The following is a 25,835-nucleotide window of genomic DNA, read 5'->3' as shown; positions in this document are numbered from 1 at the left end:
CAAAATTTTAATATAAAATATTATGCTGATAATTAAAATTATTTGACCAAGAGTTTTTAGATGGGGGAAAACAAGATACTAAGTGGCAACATAGAGTATGATCCACCTATGGATAAAAACGATAGGTAGAGAGAAACACTGGTTAATAGAGTACCAAGTACCAAGTAACTGTGGGATTTTATATTCTTCTACTTTCCTCCATTTTATTGATTTTCATAGTGAGCTCATTATTTTTATTAACAAAAACAACAAAAGAAAAGTAAAAAGTGGAAACAAAAGGTGACTGTTTCTGCTAATCTGCCTTTCACCTACTTAAGAGTTGAGGGCTTCTCTGGTGGCTCAGACAGTAAAGAATCCACCCACAATGCAGGGGACCCAGGTTCGATCCATGGGTCAGGAAGATCCCCCAGAGAAGGGAATGGCAACTCACTCAGTATTCTTGCCTGGAGAATCCCATGGACAGAGGAGCCTGGCGGGCTACAGTCCATGGGGTCGCAAAGAGTCGGACATGACTTTATATTCACTTCACTTCACTAATTAGAGTTGAAAGGGAGAAACTCTGAGCTAAGGCAGCTCTTCCCTCATGTGAATCTAAAAAGCTACACAGCACATCAGAAATCTGCCATCAAATCGCTTCCTACAGAGTGGAACTCTTTATATGGAAGGATCCTCTGGGGTGCCATATGGGAGTTTTTAACTAGGAAATGCTCCAAAGGACCTGGCCGTGGGGTGGTTTCCACACTAAGAAGGCAGGGCTCCCCTGGATGGCGTGTGGGGAGTCCCCGAGGGCTGCCTGGAGAAAGACGACGGGCACTCAGAGAGAACTCTGCCCTGCAATGCAGCACCCCCCTCAGTGAGGCTGAAATCCATATCTGAACTGAGTAACTAGAAAGCTCCTGGGGAGGCCGCTGGACTTCCCTAAGTTGGCCATTCAGGTGACCGACAGCACCAACTGCAGACCGCCTTTCTGACTTCAGGAGACCTCTAACAGCAAGAGGAGACTGCTGTTCCAAACAGAGTCTCCATTTTTACACTGAACCCTAAGGGCTGAAGCTGGAAAAAAATCAGCAGATTAGTCAAGACTCCAATAAAACTCTGGGTTCTTGGCAAACATGGAAAGCTCTAATGTGTTGTGCTTTAAACGTAAGGGAGAAAAGAGACTTGGAACGACATCGCTACTACATGACAACAAGTCACCAGGAACAGCCACAGCTCTCAGCCCTGCTCTGTGAACGCTAAGAGCGTTAGACGTGGAACCTCGGCTAGTGTACAGTCCATCTGTATTTTGAGACTGGCTAGTCCGACCAGCATCAGGCCACTGGAACGTGAATTCACTTCCTCAACAAGAGCAAGGGTGCTGTGGACACCCACCCATCAAACACTGTCTGGGAAACACTTCTTAAAGACAGCTGACTCCAGCATATATAGCACATGGAGCTGTTTCCTTTATGCACCAATGGAGAATATGCCTTGAATGCCCCAGAGGAGAACAGACAGCATTATCAATCTCCATTAACTACAATAAACATAAAAGGGGGAAGACTGATAGTAAACATTTGCTTCCTGAAAATAGGATAGAAACAACTACATGCAGGAGAAAAATATTTACTAAGTCACACGACATGTAGATAAAAAGCTCCAAAAGGGGAAGAGTATCTTGGACTTTTATCACATGACTTCATCACAAGAAAGTATGGGTAGGTAGTAGTTTCTGATCTAGATTGGCTGCCAGAAACATTCACCTTTGGGAAGAACCCTTCACTTCCTCTGAAGTTGGGAGGCACTTCACATACTGCAGAGAGGTTTAATGCCTTTGCTCTGGCTCAGACAGCCCTCCCTGCCACACTCAATACCAGCTGTATTTGACTTTGCATATCTGTGATTCTTTGAGCCTTTTTTCTCTCTATAAATTAAGAGATAATGACATCTACACTTTACTCAGTTTTTATGACTAGATCATAAAGGACATTCCTAGCACAATGTCTGGTATATACCAATAAATGGTCATTTCTTTTGCAACTTAAGTCATTTTGTTCTGTGGGAAGGCATCCAGTACTTAACTCTCAGTGTATCTTTGATATTAAGATGTATAAGTACGAAAAATGACACTGTTTTGTGGGGGATTTCTTGAGCATCAGTTGGCCAGAAATTGCTACGGTACATGATATCCTGTGAAAAAAAGTGAAACTGTTAGTTGCTCAGTCATGTCTGACTCTTTGAGACCCCATGGACTGTAGCCTGCCAGGCTCCTCTGTCCATGGAATTCTCTAGGCAAGAATATTGGAGTGGGTAGCCATTCTCTTCTCCAGGGGACCTTCTCAACCCAGGGATCGAAGCCAGGTCTCCTGCATTGCAGGTGGATTCTTTACCATCTGAGTCACTAGGGAAGCCCACGTGATATCCTACGGTCCTACTTTTTGCTACTTTCCCCTTGGAAAACAGAACACTTCCTACTGGTGGAAGGCTGTCTTCTACGTTTCCCACGCCTTCACTGGCAGTGCTCTGGGCACCCAATGCACCGCACTGAGTCATGGGAGGACCTGTCAAGGTACCGTCCCCACTGAATTTGGGGAATTCAGTACAAAAAGATTTGGAGTATCCTGTACATATTTATATCAGAAAAGCCTTGGCCATCATGGATTTGAGTGTCCACATAGCAGTGGACAATTAGATAGTAAGAGCAAAAGATGCAGACTAGGACCAAGATAAAAGCATCAACGGCTCCCCAGGTGGCTCATTGGCTAAAAGAATCCACCTGCAACACAAGAGACGCACAAGATGCGGGTTCGATCCCTGGGTTGGGAAGATCCCCTGGAGGAGGGCATGGCAACCCCCTCCAGTATTCTCGCCTGGAGAATCCCCACGGATAGAGGAGCCTGGTGGGCTACAGTCCATGGGGTCACAAAGAGTCGGACACGACTGAAGCGACTGAGTATGCATGCATGCAAAAGCACTGACAGAGTTATTCCTGGCTGAGAATTTCATCACTGGTCTTATAAAAGGAATTCATGCAAATACTGTTATCACATTGTATGCTTTCATGTATTCAATCTATTGAAGACATATTTATTGAGTATCTCATTCGTATAAGGACAAAATCCCTGCGTAGAAGGTTAATCTATAGTGAGAAGGATGTATTTAAAATAATAATTACTCAGATAAATATACCACCACAACATTTGATCTTGTTATAAAAGAAAACTAGTGATAATAGTGTGTTCTCTGGAATTTATCATTAAATTTACTGATGAAACATTTTATAGTTAAAAGACAAAAAAAAAAAGGTGCTGTCCCCAGTAGGAGTGCTCAGCTTAATGCCTTAGAACCCTTCTCTGCAGGACAAATGGAGCCACACCGTACCAAACACTCCAATCCAGTTCCACCTCTGGGCTCCTGGGACACTCTGAAGCTTTGGGAGTTTAACACAGACCCTTCAGACTCTAAACTTTGTTGTTGTTCAGTTGCTCAGGCACGTTCGACTCTTTGAGACCCCATGGACTATAGCATGCCACGCTTCCCTGTCCTTCACTATCTCCTGGAGTTTGCTCAAACTCATGTCCATTGAGTTGGTGATGACATTCAACCATCTCATCCTCTATCATCTCCTTCTCATCCTGCCTTCAATCTTTTCCAGCATCAGCATCTTTTCCAGTGAGTCAGCTCTTCACATCAGGTAGACAAAGTATTGGAAATTCAGCTTCAGCATCAGTCCTGCCAATGAATATTCAGGGTTGATTTTCTTTAGGATTGACTGATTTGATTTCCTAGCTGTGTAAGTAAGGGACTCTCAAGAGTTTTCTCAGCACCACAGTTAGAAAACATAATTTTTTTCTTGTTCACTTTAGGACCTTCTTAAAGTAACTGAGCAATCAAAATTGGTTGACCTGCCGAGCCCAGCACCTGGTATCTTGACCTATATCCTATGGATACTTTTATGACTATGTGCTCAAAACAAATCAGCTAAAGAGGATCCAAGGAATTTCCAGGCCTGTGCTGTTGGAAGATCTAACCCAATGAATGGTGTTCCAGAAGAAAACTCATTGCTCTTAAGTTATCTGATTCAATTACAAGTTTTCAAGATGTTTCTTTCTTTAGCAGGACAGACAAAGAACTAAAAAAAATCTATCTTTTTTTTTTTTTTAAGCTCATATCTTGTGGCAGTGACAGCTTTACTGTCAACGGGAGGGAAAAAGAGACTATTTAAATGACGGTGTTATAAATTCAAAACCCCAAATAACTCATAGAAAGTTTTCACTTAAAATGATGAAAGTTATAAAAGGAGCTAATCTATTAATGCAATCTATTATTAGGTATTTTAATATCTTTGAGACTGTGCTGAGACAGAAAGGAAAAAACCTAAAATCCTGTCCCTGAGAAGTAACAGATAATTAAATAAAATTCAAGAGATTGAGAAGCGAAGGAAAGCTATACAAGAAGGGAAACACTCCCCCGATCCTGGTCATGCTCTGGGTGAGCTCTGAAAGCCATGCTAACATTTAGTATCTAACATTTGTGGAGCAGGTACAATGCGACAGGGGCAACAAGGCATCAGAGGTGAAGACAATGTTACAGATTAAAAACTTCTCTAATACTTACATGAGGGAAACGAGGGGAGACTCACAGATTCAAGGAGACAGTGAAAACACACAGCCCAGACTTCAATTAAGAACTTAGGTTTTCAGTTAAAGTGCAGCTTCAGCACAATGCATAAAAGGCATCTGTGACATTTCTGCTGTCTTTGATTTCATTAATATCAATGAGATTCAGAAAATGCCCTGCAGGCAGATCAAGCCACATGTAAAAAGAGGAATTAACTGAAACACAATGGATGCTTGGCCTGGGTATGAATTAAGTTCCAGGGCTCCACTCCTATCCTTTAACCTGACTGTTGGTTCCAACTAATGGGGGTGACTGTCACGAAGTCAGATACAGGAGAGGAGTAACTTCCCTCTCAGGCATCCCCTCATCCTAAGGAGACAACACGTAACTGCGCTTAATAATATCCACTTTCTTACAGGCCTGACTTAAGTGCTCTGTGACCTTGGGCAAGTCACACAATCTTCAGGCCTCGGTTTCCTCCTTTCCTTCTTTCTTCCTTTCCTTCCTCCCTCCCTCCTTTCTTCAAAAATTTTTCAATTGCAGTATAGTTCATTTACAATGTTGTGTTAGTTTCTGGTCTACAGCAAAGTGATTCAGTTATATATATACATATAGATGTTTTTCATATTCTTTTCCATTATGGTTTATTATAGGATATTGAATATAGCCAACACTAGGACCTTGTTTACCTATTTTATACATAGCAGTTTGTATCTGCTCATATCAGACTCATAGTTTTTCCCTCCCCGGCCCCTTTTCCCCTTTGATAGCCATAAATTTGTTTTCTATGTCTGTGAGTCTGTTTTTGTTTTGTAAATAAGTACATTTGTATTGTATTTTAAATTCCACACAGAAGGGATATCATATTGTATGTCTTTCTCTGACATTTGGCTTAGTACGTAATCTCTAGGTGCATCCATGTTGCCGCAAATGGCATTATTTCATTCTTTTTTACGGTTTAGTAATATCCCATATATATATGTACCACATCTTTATCCATTCATCTGCCAACAGACATCCAGGCTGCTTCCATGTCTTGGTTATTGTACACAGTGTGGTTATGAACACTGAGGTGGGTGTATCTTTTAGAATTAGCTTTCTCCAGATATATGTCCAGGCTGGATCATATGGCAAGCATATTTTTAGATTTTAAAGGAACCTCCATGCTGTTCTCCATAGTGGCTGTACCAACTTTCATTCCTACCAACTTTTTTCTACACCCTCTACAGCATTCATTATTTGTAGACTTTTTGATGATGGCCATTCTGACCAGTGTGAGGTGATACCTCAGTGTAGTTTTGATTTGCATTTCTCTAACAATTAGTGATATCTAGCATCTTTTCATCTGTATGCCTTCTTTGGAGAAATGTCTGCTTAGGTCTTTTGCCCATTTATTGATTGGGTAGTTTGCTTTTCTGTTGTTGACTAAGCATGAGCTGCTTGTATATTTTGGAAATTAAGCCTCTGTCAATTGCATCGTTTATAACATTTTCTCCCATTCCATAGATTTTGTCTTTTCAATTTGTTTATAGTTTCCTTTGCTGTATAAGGGCTTCCCTAGTGTCTCAGACGGTAAAACGGTTGTAAGTTTGAGTAGGCCCCATTTGTTTATTTTTGCTTTTGTTTCTATTGCCTTGGGAGACTGACCTAAGAAAACATTGCTAAGACTTGAGTCAGATAATGTTTCGCCCATGTTCTCTTCTAGGAGTTTTACAATGCTATGCCTTATACTTAAGTCTTAAGCCATTTTGAGTTTACTGTTGTGTATGGTGTGAGGGAGTCTTCTAACGTCACTGATTTACAAGCAGCTGTCCAGCTTGGCCAACACCACTTGCTGAAGACACTGCCTTCTCTCAGGCTTCCGTTTTCTTCATTGTAAAATGGACCATATGTCTACCTCAGAGATTTGAAGGAAAGTGTTTCAGTCAAGTATGAGGGGCAGTGCCGGCCCCTCTGCAAGTACTTTGTCAGCAGCGGCTGTCCTTTCTGTCGCTGTGACAGCTTGCTGAACAAGTTCTGGTCGGATCTCCTAAGCAGGGCCTTTCTCAGGCTCTGGCTGCCCCGCAAGCCCCTCCCTTGCCTAGCACTTGGGCCTGTAGAAGGTCTGGGTGAGCTCCTGGGGCCTCCAAAGCATGCCTGGGGGATGGAGGGGATGTGGGACTAAGCTCACCTTCTCATTCTGCTTGTGGTTTTTTTTTCTGCTCCTTTTTAAAAAATTATTTATACTTACTTAATTTTTTTAAAAAATTTTTTAATTAATTACTTTTTTGGCTGTGTTGGGTCTTCACTGCTGTGCGTGGTCTTTCTCTAACTGCAACAGGGTCGGGGGAGACTACTCTCTAATTGTGGTGTATGGGCTTCTCATTGTGGTGGCATCTCTTGTCCCCGACTTTTCTGGGGGATAGCTGGCCCCTGCGGCATGTGGGATCTTCCCACACCAGAGATCAAACCCGTGTCCCCTGCATTGGCAGGCAGATTCCTAACCACTGGACCACCAGGGAAGTCCTTGCTCTGCTTCTTACTAGCTACAAGCGCATTTCTTTGCCACTCTGAGCCCAGACATCTGCATCACTAAAACAAGGATAAGTTCCTAGGTCAGGGAGGTTGTGAGAGTGAAATTCAACCATGAGAGAGAAGGCTCCTACTGCACCATCTAGCACACAGTGGGTTCACAACCTGTGCTCATTTCCCATTTCCTTTGCTTCTTACGTAACTCTGCTTACGAGAGAAATTCAGGCTGCCTGGGGTTGAGCTGGGAACAGTGAAAACTCTACTGAAAATAATACATGTAGGAGTAGAGCTCTGTGCAAACTCACACACACATTTAAAATACTGAGGTGACTTTACACACATCACAAAGCCTCTAAACAATGGAGGAGAGAGAGAAGGTTACCAAAATGGACTGATCATCTTTAACAAGGAGGCCCCTGCCAAGCCTCATGCTATCCCCAGCCAGGGCTGTTAAGGGATTCCTCAAATTAAAATGAAAATGATCCAAAAAACATCTGGTCCCGCTTTGGGCTACATGGGTTTGGCCATCAACTGAAGCCCTGATGTAATTTCTCCCCCCAAATTAGAGTTTCTAGAGCACTGTAGAGGACTCAGCTCCAGGCCCTTGGTGAGACTCGATACAAACCTGTCAGAGAAAGGTCCTTCTTCATCCTTTTTAGTTTCTTGGCCTTTTTCCTTCCCTCTGAGGGGGGTTCTGCACAGGGATCTGTCTGCTCAAGCTCAGTGTCAGAAATCTCCCCCGATACTCGGGCCTCCAGGCCGGCTTCTGCTCGACTGGGACTCAGGTTTCTCTTTCCTACTGTGCTGGTGGCTGTGAGACTGAAATGCAAATAGAGGGACAACATGAAAGGTGCTGAGACTAATTGGAAGACTAAGCCTATAAAAATTTTTAACACTCTTAATTCTATTAACACTTAACTAGCAATCAAACAATACAGGCAGCTGCTGTCTGGAGGTGCAGGTTAAAGACCTCACTGTGAACTGAAGTCTAAACGTTTACTTACAGCAAGCCTATTCAGAGGAATCTTCAGTACCAGACTTGTGCACAGATAGACACGAATCTAAGAGTGTTTAAAAGAAAAAAGTTTTAATGAAAATCCCTGGTCTTTATTTTGATAGAGTTATGAACAGCAGACTCATTGGCAAAGTCCCTGATGCCAGGAAAGATTGAGGGCAGGAGGAGAACAGGGCGATAAGAGGATGAGATGGTTGGATGGCATCATTGACTCAATGGACATGAGTCTGAGCAAACTCCAGGAGACAGTGAAGGACAGGAGGCCTGGTGCCCTGTAGTCCATGGGGTAGAAAAGAGTCAGACATTCTGCTGCTGCTGCTGCTGCTGCTAAGTTGCTTCAGTCGTGTCCAACTCTGTGCGACCCCATAGACGGCAGCCCACCAGGCTCCGCCGTCCCTGGGATTCTCTAGGCAAGAATACTGGAGTGGGTTGCCATTTCCTTCTCCAATGCATGAAAGTGAAAAGTGAAAGTGAAGTCGCTCAGTCGTGTCCGACTCAGCGACCCCATGGACTGCAGCCTACCAGGCTCCTCCGTCCATGGGATTTTCCAGGCAAGAGTACTGGAGTGGGGTGCCATTGCCTTCTCCGGAGTCAGACATGACTGAACGACTAAACAACAGCCCTAACAGAAGAATACAACAGACTAGCAGAGCAATCGTAACAAAGCAGTGGTATGGATTACATTAAATCACAAAATAGCATTGTTACTTAGATGCCTGCCTAATAGATACACAGGAGAACAGAATTCTTGAGTCTGTCTGCTGTCACACTACTTGTGAATTTGAATATACTTAAGGGGCATACCCCGGGGCTCCCTGGGTGGCTCAGCGGTCAAGAGTCTGCCTGCCAATGCAGGAGACATGGATTTGATCCCTGGGTTGGGAAGATCCCTGGAGTAGGAAATGGCAACCCACTCCAGTATTCCTGCCTGGGAAATTACATGGACAGAGGAGCCTGGCAGGCTATAGTCCATAGAGTCGCAAAGACACAACCATACCCCATCTTCATATAATTCTCTTCTATTCCAAAGAAGTGACTTGTCAAGTTTATCATTAAACCTGGCTTCATTTTTAAAGCTTTATAGGATTTGACATGTTGAATTAGATCAGATTACATGTCCTGATTTTCCTTAAGAAAGTATGTTCCCTGAAATAGAACTTGATAAAAACAGAGACCACATGGCCAATGTGAGTCCCGTCTCCTCTAAATGAGTCTTACAGGTTTTTTTTTTAAAACTATAGCCCCACATTATGAAAAGCATAAAGAATCCAGTTATTCCCCCTAAGGGAGGCCATTCCAGCACAGAGGGAAGGGTGGATAGCAAGAGAGAGAACGTGAGCATGCCCCTGGGTCAGCCTTCCCTAGGAAGTGAGTGCTTTAAAACAGGGGTCCCCAACCCCCAGACTATGGACCTGTACTGGGTGATGAACCGGACCGCATGGCAGGTGAGTGGTGGGTGAGCGAGCCAAGTTTCATCTCTATTCACAGCAGCTTCCCATTGCTCATATTACCGACCAAGCTCCGTATCCTGTTGGGTCAACGAGGGCAGTAGATTCTCATAGGACAGCGAAACCCATTGTGAACTGTGCATGAGAGGGATCTAGGTTGCAAGCTCCTTATGAGAATCATCCTGAAATCACGACCCAGCCCGGTCAGTGGAAAAATTGTCTTCCATGAACCTGGTCCCTGGTGCCAAAAAGGGTTGGGTACCACTGTTTGAAAAATGTTACCTATAAAGCACTCAGGCTACTCAATTATTCAAGTTCAGAAATGTTACTCTTGCACTTCCCTCTTCCCTGTACCTTACACTTGCTAACTCACAAGAAGAAGGTGGTGGTGCTTAAAAGCCACAGGAAGCAGAACACAGCCCAGAGCAGATGGCCTCTTAAGACTGGCTGGCTGGTCTGCCACTGTCCTCTTTTCACCTGTATTAATCTGCAGCTTTCAGAAACATCTTTTATTGAGGGGACATGAAGAAAAGGGAGAATACCAATGGCAGTATTTGGGGGGGGGTGGGTATTAAAAATTCATGCTAAAGTTTGCTGTTTGAAAACTGATAATACCTTTAAATTTTTCTTAAAGACTAAAACTATTTTTGGCTGGTGTCAAGAAATTTTGGAAAATTCAGAAAGCGTAAGTAGGAAGATAATAAGGACATATCATATCCTCCATCTCAAAAGGGGTAGGAGGCCTAAATATTCCTCTGTGCTGTAAACCCTGGAACATGACAGCCTTTGAGACATAAATGTTTAATGAAAACTCAGATGGAACCATCGGTACTTCAAGAAATACAAAGTCCTGAAATATCCCTAACTGCACACAGAAATCTAGCAGATGATAAAGGTAGTAATCAGGGATTTCCCTGGTGGTCCAGTGGTTAAGAATCTGCCTTGCAATGCAGGGGACACAGGTCCTATCCCTGGTCCAGGAACTAAGATCCCACATGCCGAGGGGCCACTAAGCCCAACTGCCACAACTAGAGAGCCCGCACATCCCAACAAAAGATCCTGCATGATGCAATTAAGACCAAGGCGGTCGAATAAATAATTTTTTTTTGGTAATGGTAGTATTCAAATTCCCCTGGAGGAAGAAATGGCAACCCATTCCGGTATTCCTGCCTGAAAATTTCCATGGACAGAGGAGCCGGGTGGGCTACAGTCCAAAGGGTTGCAAAGAGTCAGATACAACTGAGTGACTGAGCACACACATTCAAATTACTGGGGCAGAAATAAGCTTTCAAAAAAAATGGTGGTGGGACAAATGGAAAAAGATAAACTAGACCCATTCTTCACCCATAAAAAAGAAAAAATGTTAAAATGGATCAGACATCTAATGTGAAAAATGAACCTAAACACATACCAAAGGAAAACATGGATGAATTCCTCCAAAACCTGGGTGTAGACAAAGGCATTATGACTCACTATGACTCACAATCCATATGTAATAAAAGATTTATAAATCTGATCACTTAAAAACAAAAATCCATTGCATGGCACAGTGAAGACAAATGAGAAACTAGGAGAAAATATTTGCAAAGTGTATCACAGATAAAAGGCTAATGTCCCTAGTATACAAGTAAAACAAATTAAAGGAAAAAAAGACCAAAATTCTATAGGAAAATCAGCAAAGCTATGACTAAATAGTTCATTACACCCGAAGAGAGACCACACACACACACACACACACACACATACACACACACCCTTAAACACACGAAAAAACATTCAATTACCCCTTATACACATAAAAAGATTTTCAGTTCCATTCATGATGCAAAATAAAATGAAATATTGTCTCTCACCATTAGATTGGCAAAAACATTCAAACGCTTGATGAAATACTCTGTTGGTGAGACTATAGAAATAGGCACTCACACACCACTAGTGAGAATGAAAAATGGTCCAACTCTTCCAGAAGCAAATGTGCCAGTATTTAACAAAATATGTATCTGTTTACTCTTTGAGCCAGCAATCCCACTTCAAGGAATTCAGAAGATATACCTCCAACAATACAAAAATATTTGTACAAGATTACTCATTGCCACTTTATTTGTTATTAGGATATTTTATTGCCAAATATCTGAATGTCTAAGTATAGGAAACTGGTTGAATAATTTGGTTATAAATTGGCTAAATAAACTATGCTATGTAGTCAATGTAACTAAGCAGTTACAAGAAAGAACGATGATCTCAAAGAACTGATATGGAATAATTTCCAGTGAAAATAGTGAAAAAAGCAAAGTGCAAACAAGCAATTTATGAACCTATATTCCCAATCTTGGGTGGAATATTGGGGTGGGTGGTGGAATTAAAAAAAAAATCCCGGACCCTTCAGCAGGTTTGCTTCTGTAGTTGAATGAGTGAAGCAATTCTGAAAATGTCTGGATACACGATAATGCTTAGCAAATTAGTAAAAGTGTTGATGCAGTTAGAAGATATGCAAATATTGGAATGGGAGACGGCAAGGGGGACCTTGAGGGGATGGAATGAAACTGGAGATATGAGTATGGGCGTGGCATATCTTATTTTTTTTAATTTTTACTGGCTATTTTCTATTATGTTTCCTATTTCTTTCTTTTTCAAGAAATATTTATTTATTCGCTTGCAACACATGATCTTCAATTTTCATCGTGGCATGCGGGACCTTTAGTTGAAGCATGTGAACTCTTAGTTGTGACATATGGGATTCAGTTCCCTGATCAAGGATCAAACCTGGGACCTCTGCATTGGGAGCAAACAGTCTTAGTCACTGGACACCAGGGAAGTCCCTGGACTTGGGATTTCTAAAGGAAGTATGTATAAACGTGTGCATGTTTACATGTATGCATGTATATAACATGTATGTGTATATCCATGCACATACTTCCCAGTATTGCTGGGGCTGGGGTAAAAGAGGCACAAAATGAGCCCAGAGTATCATGCTACACAAGAAAGTAGGAAACTGCTCAAGAGATGATGGTGGCATGTCACAAGGACATAGGAACCAGGTGGAAAGGGCTCCTACTGACCAAGTATGTGAGCACCAAAGTAATTTAAGGGGCAATAATACATTTTAAACCTTTGAAAAAAGACAGGAACCCATGGGTCTGCATCAATACATAATACAGAGAGACAGAGAGAGGAGGGAAGAGCTCTTAATTCTGGTTAAATGCTCAGTAGGAAATGGTAGAGAGAGATGGAATTGGCAAATTACCCGTTGCTAATCATCGCATGAAGAATAACTGATGCAAAAATATCAAGAGATGCTAAATCAGAGGAGATACTTTGATGAAGTGCAGGATATTTGCATGATCTTACAGTGTCTCTCCTGAGATTGATATACTGAGAAGGGCACAGCATCACTTCTGCAGTATTCTGTCAGGACTGTATAACTTGAATGTAATCATAAAGAAACATCAGACAAACCCAAATAAAAAAAAAATACCTTATTGAAAAAAAAGTGGGGTGAAGGGCTGGTGTCCTTCAAAAATGTCATTGTCATAAAAAAGACTAAAGAGACATTGAAAATTAGTTTGCAACACATTATCACAGACTGGATCTTATACTAGAGGCAAAAAAGCTATAAAGATAATATTGGATCAAATAATAAAACTTGAATATGAATAGGAGATTACTGTATTATATCAATGTAAAATTACTGAAGTTGATAACTATACCACAGTTATACTAGAGAATATCAATACCCTTGGAGTATTTAGGGATTAAAGATCATGATGTCGATAACTTCCTCTTGGATGGCTAAGAAAAAAAACAAGTGTGTTGCGGTGTGGGGTACGGACAGAAAAAGGGAGTGCAGCGACAGAGTGTGTGTATACAGAGGGAGGAAGGGGAAGAAGAGACAGCATGCACACATGAAACCAAAAACAGCACGTTAACAATAGAGGTATCTGGATAAAGAATATATGGATGCTCTTTGCAGTATTTGTGGACTTTTTTACAGTTTGAAATTATTTCCAATATAAAAGCAAAATAAATTACTGGAGATACTTGAGAAGCATGAGGTTCAACAAATAAGGAAAAGCAGGCACTTTCCTGGCAGTCCAGTGGTTAAGACTCCTTGCTTCCAATGCAGGGGGTGTGGGTTTGATCCCTGGTCTGGAGGACGTAAGATCCCACATGCCTCGTGGCCAAAAATCCAAAACATAAAACAGAAGCAATACTTTAACAAATTCAATAAAGACTTAAAAAAAAAAAAAGGTCCACATTTAAAAGAAAAATCTTTTAAAAAAACCAGGAAAAGTGAATTTCATCTCAGGAGTATCTTCTGATGTCTGTCTACTGCAGCACAATCTAGGACTGAGGTGTGTTAAGTGCTTACACGAGTGATAAATATATCACCAACACAGTAATACAAGGGTGCAGCTGCCTGACCCATTAACAAACGTCTCATTTGATACAAGTGAAAGTGAAAGTGAAGGGTCGCTCAGTTGTGTCCGACTCTTTGCCACCTCTGGGACTGTATCCTGCCGAGGGCTCCTCTGTCCGTGGGATTCTCCAGGCAAGAATACTGCAGTGAGTAGCCTTTTCCTTCTCCAGGGGATCTTCCCAACCCAGGGATCGAACCCAGGTCTCCCACATTGCAGGAGGATTCTTTACTGTGTGAGCCACCAGGGAAGCCCAAGAATACTGGAGTGGGTAGCCTATCCCTTCGCTGGGGGATCTTCCCAAACAGGAATCAAACCGGGGCCTCTGCATTGCAGGTAGATTCGTTACCAGTGGAGTCCCTTTAGGGTCCCCCAGAGTCAGCATCCATGCCTTTTCGTTCTTCAATTCATCCATGCCGATTCGTTCTTCAGTTCATCCCCTCATTTAACCAACATTCTATCAACATGATGAGCATCTCCCATGGGTCTCCTCCCAACCCTGTCCAGTCCTGCCTGTTGACTCTCAGTCACCATCCCAGCTCTTTCCTATGCTTTCACCCATGCACCCTCCCTATTCTGCCTCTTGATTCTTAAAACAGGATTGAAGTGGTTAGTTCCTCCCTTTCCTCCTCCTCCCAGTCTGCCTTCCCCTTCAAATCCCTTCCTTCCAACGTTACCAAACGTCTTCCAAAGCAGAGATCTGATCAAATATTTCCAGCTCCGAGACTTCCACCGCAAAAGTGAATTGTAATTGCTTAGCATAGCATAGAGGTTCCTCTGTCATCTGGGTTCCCATTGGTTTCTCTAACCTTATCTTTTTTAAAAAAAGTTTATTTATTTATTTATTTATTTTTGGCTGCGCCGGGTCTTTGTTGCTGTGAGTCAGCTTTCTCTAGTTGCGGTGAGCAGGGGTTATTCTTTGTAGTGGTGTATGGGCTTCTCATTGCAGTGGCTTCTCTTGTTGCAGAGCATGGGCTCTAGACGTGCAAGCTTCAGTAGTTGTGGCTCACATGCTGCCTTGTGGCATGTGGGGTCTTCCTGGACTAGGGATCGAACTGATGTCCCCTGCACTGGCAGGTGGATTCTTAACCACTGGACCACCAGCGAAGTCCTTCTAGCCTTCTCTTCCACAAAGCAGCTGAGTTGCAAAGACAGCATCTGTTTACTCTAATTAATTCCATGACATGCACTTTTCCACATGGTCTGCTGTCCACTAGTGGGCTTATTAGCCCCAATACACCCTGTATTTCCCATTATGACATTGCCGTTTGTGCCAAGAGCCTACTGCCCACCTCTTCCTGGTCAAATACCACTAGCCTCATAGAATGCTCCCTAATTCCTCTGTTCAGTGCTCCTTTTCCTCCATCCTTCTTGGAACACTCTGTTTGTCTGTCTCCAGGGGCCTTTAAGTCATATATCCTTATCATCTATAATAAACAAAACTGGGACCAATGCAGATGTTCATCAGTAGGAGAACAAACGAACAAACTGCGACATGGGTATACAATGAAACATATTCAGCACGTAACAATAAGGAATTACTCATACAAGCAACACGGGGGAATCTCAAGCACATGCTAAGTGAATAAAGCCTTCACATAAAACAGTGGGTATTTCATAATTTCAAGGATATGAAGTTCCAGAAAAGGCTTAACTACAGAGAAAAAAAATTGAGGAAGAAACGGGGGATGGTGGCAGGACAGGCAGACGGACCTCAACTTTTTGGAGTGATGTTAATACTCTGTATCTTTATACAGATACACTTTTGTCAGAACTTCAGACCTCAACATTAGGTAGGTTTTCTATGAGTATCAGGACTGACTGCTTTAATTTTAGCCTGAATTTGCCGATGACGATTTTGCAGGCATTTGCGGGAAACATTATTTTTATCCTCATCGTAGGTCACTGGGGTATTCTTGGCCCACAAAACCCATGAATGTGTAGTGTTCCTCTCCACAAACTTCTAAGAGTCTACCATGTATCACAGCCTGTGTGAGCACCTTGCCTCTGGGAGGTTCTCGTTTTTATATGACTTTTAATTTTACAAAGCATTTTCAGAAATACTTTCCCCAATTAATTTACAACACATGTTCTAGTTCTTTTTTTCCCCAGCACCCCTCAGTATGTGGGAATCTTAGTTCCCCAACAAGGATTAGAGCAACTCCCACGCATGGGAAGTGCAGAGTCTTAACCACTGGACCACTAAAGAAATCCCCATATTTCTCTTTTCTTTGGCTTCATGAGGTCTTCGTTGCTGTGCACAGGCTTCTCTCTAGCAGCCGCGCACAGGCTCAAAGTGCATGGGCTCAGTAGTTGTGGCGCACGGGCTTAGTTGTGTGGCCTTGCGGTATGTGGGATCCCTGAACAGGGATCGAACCTGAGTCCCCTGCATTGGAAGATGGGTTCTTAACCACTAGATCACCAGGGAGGACCTTCGGTTCAGTTCAGTCCAACTCTCTGGGACCCCATGGACTGCAGCACGCCAGGATTCCCTGTCCATGATCAACTCCCAGAACTCGCTGAAACTCATGTCCATCACGTCAGTGATGCCATCCAACCATCTTATCCTCTGTCGTCCCCTTCTCCTCCTACCTTCAATCTTTCCCAGCATCAGTGTCTTTTCCAATGAGTCAGTTCTCCACATCAGGTGGCCAAAGTATTCAAGTTTCAACTTCAGCACCAGTCCTTCCAAAGAATGTTCAGGACTGATTTCCTTTAGGATTGACTAGTTTGATCTCCCTGCTGTCCAAGAGACTCTCAAGAGTCTTCTCCAAAACCACAGTTCAAAAGCATCAATTCTTTGGCGCTCAGCTATCTTTATGGTCCAACTCTCACATCCATATATGACTACTGGAAAAGCCATAGACTTGACTAGATGGACCTTTGTTGGCAAAGTAATAACTGCTTTTTAATATGCTGTCTAGGTTGGTCAGGGCTTTTCTTCCACAGAGCAAGTGTCTTTTAACTTCATGGCAGTTCTTAATCCACAGTTTCTGCCTTCAAATAAGAAGCCTTTGCTCCCTAGGAAGGGCTACTGTTTACTGGACATTTTGCCTGAGAAAGCCCTCACATATGCGTGAAATTAATACAGTTCAGATGTTTAAATATGCATATGTATGAAATATCTACACCAATATAAAATTTTGTTACTCTTCCATTAAAAATAAAAACTGTGACTGTATCCCATATAGCTTAACTAAAGTGGTTTTGGATCAAAAACAGTTTTTATTAAACACTGAAAACCAGATTTAGGCAGTGAGGCCTTTAAATTTTTGATTCCATTTTTATGGTCTGGTTGTGTGTGTGTGTATGTGTGTATAGACACTCTCAGTATATGCATGTTGATAAGCTATTCCTTTACAGATTGATTTTAAAGGTCAAAAGTCATAATGAAAACCTGGCAAAACAACCTCCCATTAGTCTGAGCTCACTTCACATGCAGAATTAGAATGTACAAACTGAACTACATTATAATGCATATCAGCTGCACATTTAAATCCATGAAACAAGTGGTGATTAACTAAAAAAATAAAATGTTAAGAGAAACAACATGGTATGTCAAAACTGAACAGTAAACCTTTCTTAGTGTCTATCTGGGGGAATGCAAATGATAAGCTGGCCTGGTTACAAGAGCTCTTAAGTCAAACTTGGAATTCTGCTACAAGATATCATTAACAATGCTGCTGCTGCTGCTAAGTTGCTTCAGTTGTGTCCGACTCTGTGCGACCCCATAGACGGCAGCCCACCAGGCTCCGCCATCCCTGGGATTCTCCAGCAAGAACACTGGAGTGGGTTGCCATTTCCTTCTCCTATGCATGAAAGTGAAAAGTTAAAGTGAAGTCGGGTTCAGTCATGTCCGACTCTTCGCAACCCCATAGACTGCAGCCTACCAGGCTCCTCCGTCCATGGGATTTTACAGGCAAGAGTACTGGAGTGGGGTGCCATTGCCTTCTCCATCGTTAACAATGCAGTAACTACAAATCAAACTCTGCCCGGGTGAATATCTCCATTAACTTCCTCCTTTTAGTAGAAAAGAAGGTTTGCTAACAGAAAGGTCACATTTATGAGCTTCTACAAATGCCTTTTTCTGTAAAACCACAAAAATCTGACAGCCTCAGGAAAAATTTCCCCTCTTTACTTTTAATTAGGGCATTATCTACATGTAATTAAATTCACTCATTTTAAGTATACAGTTAATTTTTATTATTTATTTGTTTGTTTGACTGTACTGGGTCTTAGATGTGGCATGTGGGACCTTGTTCCCTGACCAGGGATCGAACCTGGGCTCCCTGCATTGGGAGTGCGGAGTCTTAGCCACTGGACCACCAGAGAAGTCCCCAGTTTGGTTAATTTTTGAAACTGTATGTAGCCGTGTAAGCACTGTAACAATCAAGATAGATATCAGTTTCCTTTCTCTAAAAATATTCCTTGAGCCACTTTGCACTCAATTCCCTTCCCAGCAACCACTGATCTGCCTGCAGTCCCCATCACTTTGCTTTTTCTAATGGTTCATATGAATGAAATCATACAGCATTTAGTCTTTTCTGTTTGACTCTTATGCTTAGCATAATACTCTGAGAACCAGCCACACAGCTGGAAGGATTGATATTTCATTCCTTTTATTACTAAATAATATTATTTCATAGTATGGCTATACTGCAATTCATTTACTCATTTACCAGTTGATGGACATCTGGGCTGCTTCCAATATTCTGCTACTGTAAACAGGAATACTACACACATCCGTGTAAAGGGTTTTCTGAGTTTTTTTTAATCGTGGCAAAAGACACATAACATAAAACTACCACCTCAGTGGAATTAAGTACATTTACATTGTTGTGCAACCGTCACCACCATCCTTTCCCAGAACTCTTTTCACTTTGCAAAACTGAAACTCTGTACCTATTAAACATTAATACCCCATTCCCTTTTCCTCCCAGGCCCTGGCAACCACCATTCTACTTCTGTCTCTATGATTCTGACTATTCTAGTAGGTACCTCATAGAAGTGGAACCATACAGTATTTGGCTTTTTTTCATTTAGCATAATGTCAAACAAGGTTCACCCATGTTGTTGCGTGGGTCAGAATTTCGTTCCTTTTTCAGGCTGAATAAAAGCCCATTGTATAGGGCTTCCCTGGGGCCTCAGTGGCAAAAAAAAAAAAAAAAAAATCCATCTGCCAATGCAGGAGATATGGGTTTGATCCCTGGTCTGGAAAGATCCCACATGCCATGGAGCAACTAAGCCCTTGGGCCACAACTACTGAGCCCCTGTGCTGCAAATGCTGAAGCCTGCAAGCCCTAGAGCCCGTGCTCCACAAGAGAAGCCACTACAATGAGAAGCCCGTGCACTGCTACTCTTTAGTCCATTGTACATATACCATAGTTTGCTTATCCATTTACCTCTCAACGAACACTTGGGTTGCTTCCACATTTTAGTTGTGAAAATGCTGCTATCAACATGGGCTGTACAAATCTCTCTTCAAGACTCTGCTTTCGATTCTTTTGGGTATATACCAAGAAGACGAATTGGTGGGATCATACGACACACCTATTTTTAGTTTTCTGAGGAACCATCATACTGTTTTTCACAGCAGCTGTACCAGTTGACATTCCTACCAACAGTGCACAAAGTTCCAATTTCTCCTATCTTCATTAGTTCTTATTTTCCAGTTTTGTATTTTTCCTAATGGGTATGAGGTGGTATCTCACTATGGTTTTGCTGTGCATTTCCCCGAAGATTAGTGACACTGAGAATCAGGTCCTTATTGGTCATCGGAATACCTTCTTTGGAGAAATGTCTGTGCAAGTTCTTTGCTCATTTTTGAATCAAGCTGTCTGATTCTAATTGCTGTTGGGTTTTAGGAATTCTCTATATACTCTAGACATTAATCCTTTATCAGATATATGGTTTGAAAATATTTTCTCCCATTCTGTGGATTGCCTTTTCACTCTGTTGTAGTGTCTTTTAATGCACAAAAGCTTTTATTAATTTTCATGAAGTCCAGTTTATCTGTTTTTTTGTTGCCTGTGTCTTTCACGTCATATCTAAGAAATTACTGCCAAATGCAATGTTATGAAAACTTCTCCCTATGTTTTCTTTGTTGTCTTCTCAGAGTTTTATAGTTTTAGCCCCTATGTTTATATATATATATTTTTAATCCAGTTTGAGTTAATTTTTGTATATGGTGTTACGTTAGGGTCCAACTTCATTTTTTTCATGTGGATATATAGTTTACCCAACACCATTTATTCAAAAGACTGTCCCTTCTCCACTGAATGGTCTTGGAACAACCCTTGTTGAAAATCATCTGACTATTGGTATATGTCTGTATGCCAGAACCACACTGTTTTGATTATTGTAGCTTCATGGTGAGTTTTGATATCAAAAAGTGTTAGGTCTCCAAATTTGCTTTTCTTTTTCTAAGATTGTTTCAGCAATCAAGGATCCCCTGAGATTCTGTAAGCATTTTATGATGGATTTTTCTGTTTCTACAAAAAATAGGTTTTTGAAAGAAATTGCATTGACTCTGTAGATCACTGACATCTTAATAATATTCAGTCTTCAAATTCATCAACAGGGAATATGTTTTCATTTATTTAGCTCTTTAATTTCATCATGTTTTAGAGATGGTAAGAGAGACCCACCCCTCTCTGTCTTCCTCTTCTTATAAGGGCACTAATCCCATCATGAGCCCCCCACTCTCATGATCTCATCTAATTCTAATCACCTTATCAAGGCCCCATCTCCTAATCCCATCTCATTGGGAGTTAGGGCTTCATCATATGAATACAGGGGTGGAGTGGGAACTTAATTCAGTCCACAACATAAGGTCACTAAGTCTTTTTCTCCATCTCTAAAAGTGTTACAGTTTTAATTCTTACATTTAGGCCTGCAAGGCATTTCAAGCTTCGTTATGTATATGGTGGATATAAGAGTGGAATTTTTTTTGCATTTGACTGAGAACTATTTGTTGTCAAAACTAACCTTTGCCTATTGAATTACCAGCACTTTCATCAGAAATTTTTAATTTTTCCAAATTCCTAACAGTTATTAATCTTAGGATTTGAGAACAAGAAATTGGAATTGCCAAATTACATATTATTCTATATTTTTCACCACACTTTATTACATGATTTTAAATAATAATGAGTTATCATGAAACACTGAATCACTTCTGTGATAGGGTTATATTAAGAAATTTCAGGGGCTTCCCTGGTGGTCCAGTGGTTAGGAAACTGCTTGCCAATGCAGGGGACATGGGTTCGATCCCTGGTCCAGAATGATCCCACTTGCCTCGAGGCAACTACTGAGCCTATGAGCCACAACTACTGAAGCCCAAGTGTTTAGAGCCCTTGCTCTGCAACAGACAGTCTCACTACAGCTAGAGAAAGCCTGCCCACAGCAACAAAGACCCAGTGCAGCCAAAAATTAAATAAATAAGGAAATAAATCTTAAAAAAAAAAGAAGTTTCAGGGGTTACTTTGATAAAGTAAGATATAATAATAAATGTGTGGGTTACTATTATTATGAACAAATACATTGTGACAATATCATATATTTCAATACATGTAAAAAATAATCTCCACCTGATACAGAAACCTGATTATAAAACATTAGCAGTAAATGAATGCCCAATAAATATCATTTAAAACCCGGAAGATGTCACAAGTATTTTGTATTTGAAAATTATTCTTAAAAGAGATTTTAAAACACATAAGCATTAGTATTTTTCATAAGACAAATGTTCCAGATGGAGAAGAGATTCTTTCATGTCGTGCTGATGTTGATCAAACTATTCCGAGTGTGTCCAAAGCAAATACAAGTTGGGTGTTAAACTACGTACTGCTTCATATAGACTCATTTCCTTTTCTAGAGATGAAAATATTTCGTCTGCTTGATTTTGGTTTTGCTGCTAAAATTGATACCGCTTGTCCTAATTCAGATTTTAGATCGACTGATTTCACAGTGGAATATTCCACAACAACACTTACATTTTGTCTCTGCGTTTTTTCTACAGAAGTATCTACAAAGAACTATAACCTACAGCAAATATTCAAACACTGGAACACTACTGGATTCTATTAAGAGAACATAACATTCAGATATCCTAGTAACAGTCCATGGTTCAAAAGTGCCAAATTAAAGACTGCTTCCAAAACTTATTTCTTGGAACAAGATTTGCAGAATTTTTATACAGTGTACTATTGTTTGTAATCTCGCTAATATTTTTTTAAATTAACTTATTGCTGTGCTTGGTCTTTGTTGTTGTGTGTGGGCTTCCTCTAGTTGCAGCAAGCAGAGGCTACTCTCTAGTTGTGGTGTGCAGGCTTCTCATTGCGGTGGCTTCTCTTATTGCAGAGCACGGGCTCCAGGGCGCGCAGGCTTCAGCAGTTGTGACTCGTGGGCTCTAGAGCACAGCTTAGTAGTTGTGGCACATAAATCAGTCGCCCCACAGAATGTGGAATCTTTCCGGACTAAAGATCAAACCCATGTCCCCTGCATTACAGGGCGGATTCTTAACCACTGGGCCACCTGGGAAGTCCAGTATATTGCTTCTTGTAAGAATAAGTTAGTATTAATAGCAGACAGGGCCACAAACATACATAACAAAGCAACAGTGACAAGCGAGAATGACTGATCTGATGGTGGCCCTGTTCATCCTGTCTGCTCTAGTCCTTACTTCAGAAATGTTGACCTTAACCTTTGACATTGATTCCATTCTTGCTTTTGACTTGTCAGATGATTCCTTTGAGCTAGTAATGTCTTTGATTTTTTTTTTTTAGTAATGCCTATGTTGATGGTTAAACTTTAATTCCCACAGATGTTTTCCCTTTACCCTGATTTCTCAACTGATACTTCTTATGATTTGGAATAATACATAGATATCCCTAGAAATGCCAGGAAGGAGCTCCTGCATGGCAACCCTATTGGAAATAAACCGATCACAAACTGGACTCCCTACTCTGTTTCATTATCTGCTTGTCTTTCCTTATGCCAGCACCACACTGTTTTTATCTCTAGCTTCAGTGTTAAGTCCTTTAGCTGGCTGGGGTGTTCACACTGCTCAATAAAATAACAGCCACCTTTCATTTTAAAGGGGTGCGTAGTTTACAAAATTCTCTCATTTGATACTTGTCTATGATCATTTGAGCTGAACATGTGTTTTTATTCCTATTTTACAAGCAAGAAACCACATCCTCAGAATAAGTGACTTCTCCCAGATTGTGTAGCTGGTTGGATAAATCTGAGGGTGTTCTCTGAGTCTACTGCTCTTTGAAAAGGTTCACAGCCTTGCCCCTCACACCAACTCCCCAGGGCCAGTTCTTCTGTGCAGGTGTCAACTGAGAAGACACCACCTTGGAAAGGTGTGTCCTGAGCCCCTGAGGAGCCCCAGCAGCTCTCACGCCTCCCCGTTTTGTTTTCCTCTTCCTACTCTTCTCTGCCTGTGTTTCATACTGATTTCCTGACTTGTTTATTCTCTCTCTCTGCCACTAGAAGGTAAGTTCAGCGAGAGCAGGATCTTACTCTCTGCTGACCTCAGGGTTCTCAGTGACCTGTGCAGAGCCTGCGCAGTCAGTCAGTCCTTTTCAGTCAAGGTGTGTTGAATGGGTGAAAGAAGTGAATGCTCCCCCCACCAGACCAATAAGGCAAGTGACAAACACCAGACTGCTTATCCTGTCCTGAATTATATACAATATTAACATGGTTTACTGTCTAGGACAGTAAGTTCCCTACATATGAACCTTCAAAGATGTGAACTTTCAAAGGTGTAAATGTGCCTTCCATCAGCATCAGGAATGAGTGAAATTGCATGTGTTATTTGTGTGAAAAGTATTATAAATCTGTTACAGGACAGGACTCTATAGCTGATTGTGTTAGCTGGGTACCTAGGCTTACTTTGTTGGACTTAACAAACTGGACTTATGAATGCACTCTTGGAATAGAACTCATTTGTATGTAGGGGACCTACAGTACACAATCAACTTCCCCAGAACGCCTAGAAAAAAGCACACTCCCCACAAAAAGAGAGCGAAGGGAAAGAAGAGGTGTCTGACTGTGCAAACTACCTCACTCGGCAAAATGAACTGGAAAAGTCTGGGGAAGTAGGAGCTAGAAAATGCATTTTTATTGTTTTCACAAACTCCCGGACTGAATTCAAATTCCAGGAGCATGACTGTTTCTGTGTCTGCAGGCATGGTCCAGGTAGATGAGAGAAGGATGTCACAGAGCCTAGACTCAATTCAGAAGGCAGTTCCTTGAAAACTGCTGATCAACTGTGATTCTTATTTCTAGAAAAGAAGTTAGAGTTTGAAAAGCGAAATTAAGTACGGTACATCTGTATGATGGCTACCCAGGAATAAAGGTTGTCACTTGTGGAATGAATGGTGGTGGGTGGGGAGTAACGTGCTCAGTCCTAGGCATAATGTTTGTTTGTAAATTACCATAAAGGAGACAAAAATTGCCTCTGGGTTACAAAAAAAAAAAAACAATGGCATTCAATTAGAAATACATTTTATAAGAACATGGTTTGAACCTGGTTAAATAGTCCCCTATTCCTAACTTATTTAATTCAATATAGAAAAGATTAATTGATAACAAACATGAACAACATTAATACTAACTCCTAAATTTAAGAATTTAGACTCAATGTACAACTAATTGAAGCTGAATTCAGAATATCTGGAATTCTCAGGGGCTCGGAAAAAATTTAATTTTGCAACTAAAATTTACTTTTGCCTCCAATGAAAGGGTTTACTAATCATAACAGTAATATTGGGCTTCCCAGTTCAGAAGGTAAAGAGTCTGCCTGCAATGCAGGAGACCTGGGTTTGATCCCCAGGTCAAGAAGATCCCCTGGAGAAGAGAATGGCTAGTCTCTCCAGTATTCTTGCCTGGAAAATTCCATAGACAGAGGAGCCTGGTGGGTTACAGTTCATAGGGCCACAAAGAATTGGACACGACTGAGCAACTTAGCAGGCACGTAGCACCAATAATCAAACCAAAATGACTCCCCTCACCATACTAAAAGCTCAACTATTTTAAAAAATAAACTGCTTTTTAACAACTTCCAGGAAGTTAAACATGACCAACTGAACGTAGGTATTTATCTGCAGAGAGCAGAAATATACTTACAAAAGCACAGAACAGGAGAGGCAGCAGGAGAGGATGAGATGTGTGCTCACCTTAAGAGACACTCTCTTTGGAGATGACAAGTAAGGAGAGGAGTCCCACTATAGAGGGGGAAACAGAAATCTAAGTGTTGTATAAAAAGCTGGTTCACCTAATAGAGGTTTCCCTGGTGGCTCAGACAGTAAAGCATCTGCCTTCAATGTGAGAGACCCAAGTTTGATCCCTGGGTCGGGAAGATCCTCTGGAGAAGGTAATGGTAATGTTCCAGTACTCTTGTCTGGAAAATCCCACGCACGGAGGAGCACGGTAGGCTACAGTCCATGGGGCCGCAAAGAGTCAGAAATGACTGAGTCACTTCACTTCACTTTCACTCATCCAATAGAGCCCTGCATAGTCTAGGCAAATAACAGGCACCAGATTCCTGTAGATAATAAGGACTGTGCTATGCCAACAGAGGGAGAGGCTGTTCTAGGACCCCCACCCCATCCCTGTGAAGCCAGGGGACCAGCATTCCCCCAAGGTCAACAGAAGCTGGAGAGGAGGTTTCAGCTCTGGAGAAACTGATCCCCTCAGAGAGGCACCAGGTCCAGCAGTGAAGAGTGGGATTGAGTTGGGCAATAATAACCAACTAACAGAGGAAGGAGGGCTTCCCAGGTAGCTCAGCTGGTAAAGAATCCACCTGCAATGCAGGAGACCCTGGTTCGATCCCTGGGT

At 41.6% G+C, this 25,835-nt stretch overlaps 1 protein-coding gene across 15 annotated transcripts in view; it reads right to left on the bottom strand.

Moving 5' to 3' along the window:
* The window catches only part of PARN (poly(A)-specific ribonuclease), a 177,438-nt gene that overhangs the window by 4,881 nt on the left and 146,722 nt on the right, over positions 1-25,835 (bottom strand). For 9 of the 15 annotated variants that reach the window (XR_014072949.1, XM_081556348.1, XM_081556352.1 and 6 more), the window contains one exon: positions 7,736-7,929. Coding sequence is in view for 13 of the 15 variants with exons in the window: in XM_081556348.1 (XP_081412474.1) it covers positions 7,736-7,929 (194 nt within the window). In the remaining 2 variants the exon portion in view is untranslated. Of the gene's footprint in view, positions 1-7,731; positions 7,930-24,095; positions 24,281-25,835 lie in introns of those variants that run through there. The other 6 variants (XR_014072950.1, XM_081556349.1, XM_081556341.1 and 3 more) reach the window with 2 other exon arrangements.

The sequence above is a fragment of the Giraffa tippelskirchi genome, chromosome 13 (assembly GCF_054371585.1).
Source record: "Giraffa tippelskirchi isolate mGirTip1 chromosome 13, T2T-mGirTip1v1.2.pri, whole genome shotgun sequence".
NCBI lineage: Eukaryota > Metazoa > Chordata > Mammalia > Artiodactyla > Giraffidae > Giraffa > Giraffa tippelskirchi.
This window is presented reverse-complemented; position numbering and strand designations above follow the sequence as displayed.